The following is a 6,876-nucleotide window of genomic DNA, read 5'->3' on the forward strand; positions in this document are numbered from 1 at the left end:
TTCTACTAAACAGCATCTATTTTGTTACCTATTTCTGCTATTTTTTCCTAAAAGGACTTGCTACAAGACAGTTTTCCTAAACTCATCCAAATGTTGTAATGAGACCTTTCACTGTCTCCCATAGAATTATTTAATTTTTATATGTTGTGAATTTTGTTTAGTGTTTAAATGATCTTCACCCCCATTCCTTTCAAACACATGAGTAGGTGCAGGCATCTCCATCACATTAGACTTCAGATAACCTATATCTTCTTTGAGACACCCTGTAATTTCTCACAAGTTGACAATATCTGGGACTTCACTTTGTTCATCCCCTAACATCATTTCTTCCTTTAAACTGACACAATAATCTATTTGTTCTATATATTCACATTTTATTTCTTCAGAAACTTTACTCACCCTATTATCCTTCAGAAAAGCATTAGTTACCCTATTATCTATCTTGTGGTTATCCTTCTTTTCAAATACCAGTATATCTAATGCTCCACTGCTCTTACATTCTACTTCACCTCCACATTTTTGACCAAACAATTTGTGTAAATTCTCATCTTCCAAACAAAACTCATCACATATCATATCTTCACTATATTTGTTACCTGAGTGTTCTTTCCAAAACCCTCTCTAATATTCTTCATCAAGGGTAGCTATATTCATTTGAAGTACCTCTACTACTCTGTCATCATCACAAACAAAATTTAATAACTGATTATTATCAGTGGTTATTGTCTTAACATCATCATCATCATAAGCTCTCACATTGTGAACTGTCAATAGAGGGGTCCTCTGTTGAATGGGCCTTTCTTTCCATCACTAGCTCAAAAGGATTGTTGTGGCTAATTGTATTTTTGCTATTCTCTGTCTCTGTTTTATAATAATCTGTTATCATTTCTGTCTGCATGTAATTCTGATTATGTTGCATCTGTTCTCTTTCTGTGAGAAAATTCCCATAATTATTGCCACTAAATCTGCCTTGTTTATTGTTATTGTTGTTGTTATGGATGTTATTTATCCAGTTAGGTCTCCCATAATCAAAGTTTTGTCTATCTTTTCTCTCAATGTTCAACAGAGCCCCACTGTATCTGTTCATATAACTTCCTTTTTAAGGAATCAGTATGATTTAGCTCATCTATTGTAATAATCAATGTTTTGTTTTGTTTCTCCCATGTTCTTAATAAGTGCTGTAATCCCATGTTTGTATTTGGTGCACTTTCCAATTCCATATATCTGATTTGATTTGATTTGATCTGTTATTGGTCCTGTAAATCATACAATTTGTACAGCAAAGCACATCATGATATAGGACAAGTCAATTTGAAAAATTATGTTAAGATGGTATATGATGAGAGATGACAGTAGTGGTACATAACTCACATAGCAGAATACATACAGGATATATAGACAAAATATAAAAAAGGTGGTGTGTGATGAGAGATGACAGTGGTGTGCACTGCACATAACAGAATACATATAAGAAATACAGACAGAATATGAGTAACAAACAATAATTAAATTATCTTACTAAGTAGAAATATCTTCAAGTGAATTTACAGCTTCTTACAAGTAATTAAAATATTGTGGTACACAGCTCACATAGCAGAATGCATATATTTGATACAGACAGAATATGAGTAACAAACAATAATTAAATTGTCTTACTAAGTAGAAATATCTACAAGTGAATATGCAGCTTATTACAAGTAATTAAAATATTGTGGTACATAGTTCACATAGCAGAATACATAGGCCTGTATGAGATACAGACAGAATATAGATAAGATACAATAATTTATATAATAGAGGGAAACATTCCACGTGGGAAAAATATATCTAAAAACAAAGATGATGTGACTTACCAAACGAAAGCACTGGCAGGTCGATAGACACACAAACAAACACAAACATACACACAAAATTCAAGCTTTCGCAACAAACTGTTGCCTCATCAGGAAAGAGGGAAGGAGAGGGAAAGACGAAAGGATGTGGGTTTTAAGGGAGAGGGTAAGGAGTCATTCCAATCCCGGGAGCGGATAGACTTCCCTTAGGGGGAAAAAATGACAGGTATACACTCGCACACACACACATATCGGTGTGCGAGTGTATACCCATCCGTTTTTCCCCCCTAAGGGAAGTCTTTCCGCTCCCGGGATTGGAATGACTCCTTACCCTCTCCCTTAAAACCCACATCCTTTCGTCTTTCCCTCTCCTTCCCTCTTTCCTGATGAGGCAACAGTTTGTTGCGAAAGCTTGAATTTTGTGTGTATGTTTGTGTTTGTTTGTGTGTCTATCGACCTGCCAGCGCTTTCGTTTGGTAGGTCACATCATCTTTGTTTTTAGATATAGATACAATAATTAAATCATCTTACTAAGTAGAAACATCTACAACTGAATAAACAACTTATTGGAAGTAATTAAAATTTTATTTCAAGAAATTCATGTACGGAATAGAAGCAGTGATTTAGTAGCAATTCCTTTAATTTAGTTCTCATTATTTTTGGGTTTTTGCTTGTTTTTATGTCTGTTGGGAGGTGGTTGTATATTTTAATCCCCATACATTTAACCCCATTCGCATATAATTTTGTGTTGTGGGCTATAATTTGTTACTGTGTTTTGTTTCTGGTGTCGCGTGTGGTGGTCTGCATTTCTGTCGAGGGCGTCCAAGTGCTGTGCTGTAAAACAAGCTAGTTCCAATATATAGAGGCATGGCAGTGGCAGGATTTTTAGCTGTTGAAATAGTGATTTACAGTGTTCAGTTCTTTTTTACATTTCATTATTCTTACTACTTGTTTTTGTAACTTGAAAATTGTGAGAGAATCAGAGCTCTTTCCCCAGAAGATAAGGCCATAGCTCAAGACAGACTCAAACAGGGCTTGGTACACCAGCTTCAAGGTATCTACACTGGCTGTGTCTTTTAATGATCGTAATAGATAGCAGGTTTTACTAAGCTTTTGTGACAATGCCTCAATATGTGGTTTCCAATTTAGTGTGTTACTGATGGTAAGTCCAAGAAATTTGGTGTCCTGTCTGTATGTAATGTCATCTTTGCTGATAACTATAACTGCATTGAATGGGGTTAAATTTTGTCTAGTATGGAAGTTCATACTTACAGTTTTTTGAGTATTTATGAGTAGTCTATTTGCTTCAAACCACAATTGTAAATGACAAGTTGTTTCATTAACTGCATCTTGCAATGTGTCACCTTTACTGGTTATCAGGATATTTGTGTTGTCCGCATACAGAAAAGAGCTGGCATTTGGTATGTGCTCTGGGAGATCATTTATGAACAATATGAAAAGAACAGGGCCAAGGACAGATCCCTGAGGGACGCTATTTGTTGTATGTAGTATATCTGACCTGCAGTGCCTGAATGTCTCTGATTTTCTTATTTCTGCATATTGATTTCTTTGACTAAGGTAGCTATGGAACCAATTGTGGGCTACACCTCTAATCCCATAGTTACGGAGTTTCATAAGCAGCAGCTTGTGGTCGACCATGTCAAAGGCCTTGGACTGATCAAGAAATATACTGACAGCAGGTTGTTTATGGTCAACATAACTTGAGCACTTTTCTAGAAATGCATACAGAGCATGTGTGGTGGACCTATTTTTCCAAAACCCATATTGGGAAGATGTGATTATGTTGTTAGAATTTAAACACATTTCTAATCTAGTTAACATACAGTATTCAAATATTTTTGAGAAGGCAGATAGTATAGCAATTGGCCAATAGTTTGTCATGTCCGTTTTCACTCCCTTCTTGTAGAGAGGTATAATTTTAACAAGTTTTAGCTGGTTTGAAAATGTTCCCTCTAGAAATGAGGTATTTATGATATTTGACAGGGGTTAACTGATGTAATTTGAACACTTATGAAGTAAGAAGCAGGGTATCAAATCATGCCCTGCAGAATAAATCTTTTTCACTCTTTTTTTAATAATATCTTCAATTTCATGTGGTGTTGTAGGAGATAGGAAAAATGAGTTCAGAGGAGTATTATTTTTGAGACAAGAGTGTGCAGTGTTTGGAGAGTTAGGCAGGAGATTTGTGAGTGGAGAGTGAACAGTATTTGAAGAGTTGGTTAGGAGATTTGTGGAAATTTCTGAAAAATAGCTGTTGAATTTATTGACAATTTTATGTGCATTTTCAATCTTTTGTCCTTCTATATTTAGTGTGATTTTATCCTGTATCCTTAACTTTCTACCAGTCTGTTCATTTACTATACCCCAGATGGTCTTATATTTGTTGGAAGAGCACCTAATTATTTATCATTATGAGCTTTTTTAGCCCATTTGATAACTCTCCTGTTTTTCTAATTTTTATAGTATACCTTGAACTGTCTGGATTTACCACTGTCCAGTTTGCTAAGTCTGTGCAGCAGCCTCGTCTTTTCTGATGAAGTTCCTGTTGTGACTTACACAACGAACTTACTGGTAAAAGTATGTATTTTCTTCTTGTACTGTGTATACACCTGTATGCATTATGTGACATGTTTTGTACCCATTTAGCAATAAAACTTCATCATTATCCTACAGTGAGCATCAATTTTGTTTTACTGTGGCTCCTTCAACAGGTTATGGACCCAGTAACCACTGAGTGATGATTTTTATGTGATTCAGTCAAACAGAATACCAGGTACAATATCAAAAACCTGTGAGAAAAGTTATGTTTTTATTTCCAGCATGTACAAGTGAAAATGTGTCCTTACAGCAATGGAAAATGACATGACAAGGCATTGAGAAATAGTTAGCCAGGAAATTTGGAGTAATGTACAATCTTAAGTGCCATAGAAGCTTGAGATGTTGTCACACTTAGCATAATATCCTGAGCATTCTGGAGTCACAGCTCATAACATCACACCACAAAGTACCTGGTGCTGCCAGTAGATGTCACATTCAGTGAGTCATTACAAAAATTCTGGCCATTCTTTTCAAGATTTGTGAAAATTACTACAATGTATTTGAGTTATTGTCCGATTTGTTACGTATGGTGTATGTGTTTTCACTCCAGCCAGACAACAGACAGTATAGACTTTACTCTTGTGAGCACACATAAACTCTAACATTTTTTGGATGACAAGAGATAGTGTGGTATTGGTTTGTAAGGCTTACATATGTCTCAAGTCAGTTAACTTGCACATTGTGTGTAGCCGATATTCTTCTCTAGGAAATAAGCTACATTGATCTCCCAAAAGCTTCTTCTCTGAAGACTATAGCTGGTTAAAGGAATTTATTAAACTACTTTCCTATCCTTGAAATAATATGAGTACTCATAGAATACTTTTCAGTTCAGTCACTTTATATTTTCAACTTCCACAGACAGCAACTACTGCAACCTAGCTTAGTCCTTAAACATTACACTCATTTACACATATTCAAATTCATTGGTTTGATAACCAAATAATTTATGAACATCATACATGTGTCTTGCTTCATTCACAGCCAAGACATGAAGTAAGTTAAAAGTCTCTAGTCTGAAGTGAGTCCAAAACGTGGATGTACATAGAAATCTATATTCAATTGTTCATTAGTCTTTGTACAGTCAACATAGACATTAAAGAGCACAATATACTACATAAACTTTTCTTGTTCTTCTATACCCGTACATGGAAACTCTGTGGAATGTACAGCAGGTGCTTGTCTGCCGCCATTCAGTCTTCGGGTCCATCTTTCTCTCATAACTATTTTTTGACCTGCACATACTAATAGATGATGCACAGTAGGGCATATTTGTTTCTCTCACTCACCTCTAAAATATCAGGTGTTCGAAATGGTGGAAGGCTGAGTGGTACTAGAATTTATTCCTAAATTCTTGAAGCACTACATATTCTCCCCCTTAAATCAAACACGTGATATTTTATACCATCATTATGTAAATTTATATCACATAAAATTCTAACAATACATAACAATATACATTCCAACATAGATATTTGTACTCATTTGGAATAAATGTCAGCTAATCTTTCATTTATTCTACTCTCACTCTATTTTGACATGAACCACGAATATTCTATCACAATCTGTTAAGTTTTTCTAATAGTTAAAGTTGTTCAGGTTCATGACACTTGAGTACTTTATTCTAATTCTTTGTACCACTTCTTTAGTATGCAATGGTCTTATTATTTATAAACTTTTTGTAGTATGGAAGAACGCTGGGGAAAATAAAAGTGTTCCTATTGACACTCATAAAACAATAATGCTACCAGAACAATTTCTACAAAATTTTGTGACTTGTGTCATGATACTGTTCTCTCCCCCCTAGAATCAGTTCCTATACCTCACATACTGGTTTATCCTATGAGTACCCTTTCTCCTTCTGTTTTGATAGGTGTGCCCCATTTTTAATTCCTATTTTCCTATGGTACATGTCAATCCCCTTCTTGGTGCCCCAGTCCAGACAGTATAGGTCAGCCTATCTGTGCTTTTCATCCAATATATGCTGCGTGCATCCGCCCTTATCCTTCTTGAGTAGGCCTCATGGTTCATTGCCCTAGTACACATCTTTAGGTACACTATAACTAAATACTATCTAGTAAAACTAAAACCTACTTCACCCTTCTTGCTCACTTTTTCATACTTCTCTTTTATACCCAAGAGTCCTCCTTTACGCATCAACTTTTATGTTTCCAGCTTCTACTTCATGCCTACATCTCCTACAGAACGGACATTCTCACCTTCCAGTCACACTTGTCTGTGAGGGTTGTCTGAAAGATGTGGTGTGTGTTTAGTGATAGTCATGCTTGTACTTACACTACCCATCACTTCCAAAACTAATACAAACCCTCCCATTCAATTAATGTCTCATAAAAGGTACAAAATGTTCTATAAAAAATAGAAAATTATACACTATGATAACATAGTTGTTTAGTCATCCAGTTTATAC

The 6,876-nt window shown here is 35.4% G+C and overlaps 1 protein-coding gene across 1 annotated transcript; it reads right to left on the reverse strand.

The window, feature by feature from the left end:
• Nucleotides 1-621: 621 nt before the first annotated feature.
• LOC124595035 (putative uncharacterized protein DDB_G0281311) lies at nt 622-1,087 on the reverse strand. Its single transcript, XM_047133600.1, has 2 exons — nt 850-1,087; nt 622-764 (listed from the first exon to the last, which is right to left on the reverse strand). The coding sequence occupies exons 1-2, from the start codon at nt 1,085-1,087 to the stop codon at nt 622-624; spliced, it is 381 nt and encodes a 126-aa protein (XP_046989556.1).
• Nucleotides 1,088-6,876: the final 5,789 nt, after the last annotated feature.

The sequence above is a fragment of the Schistocerca americana genome, chromosome 1, assembly GCF_021461395.2.
Source record: "Schistocerca americana isolate TAMUIC-IGC-003095 chromosome 1, iqSchAmer2.1, whole genome shotgun sequence".
NCBI lineage: Eukaryota > Metazoa > Arthropoda > Insecta > Orthoptera > Acrididae > Schistocerca > Schistocerca americana.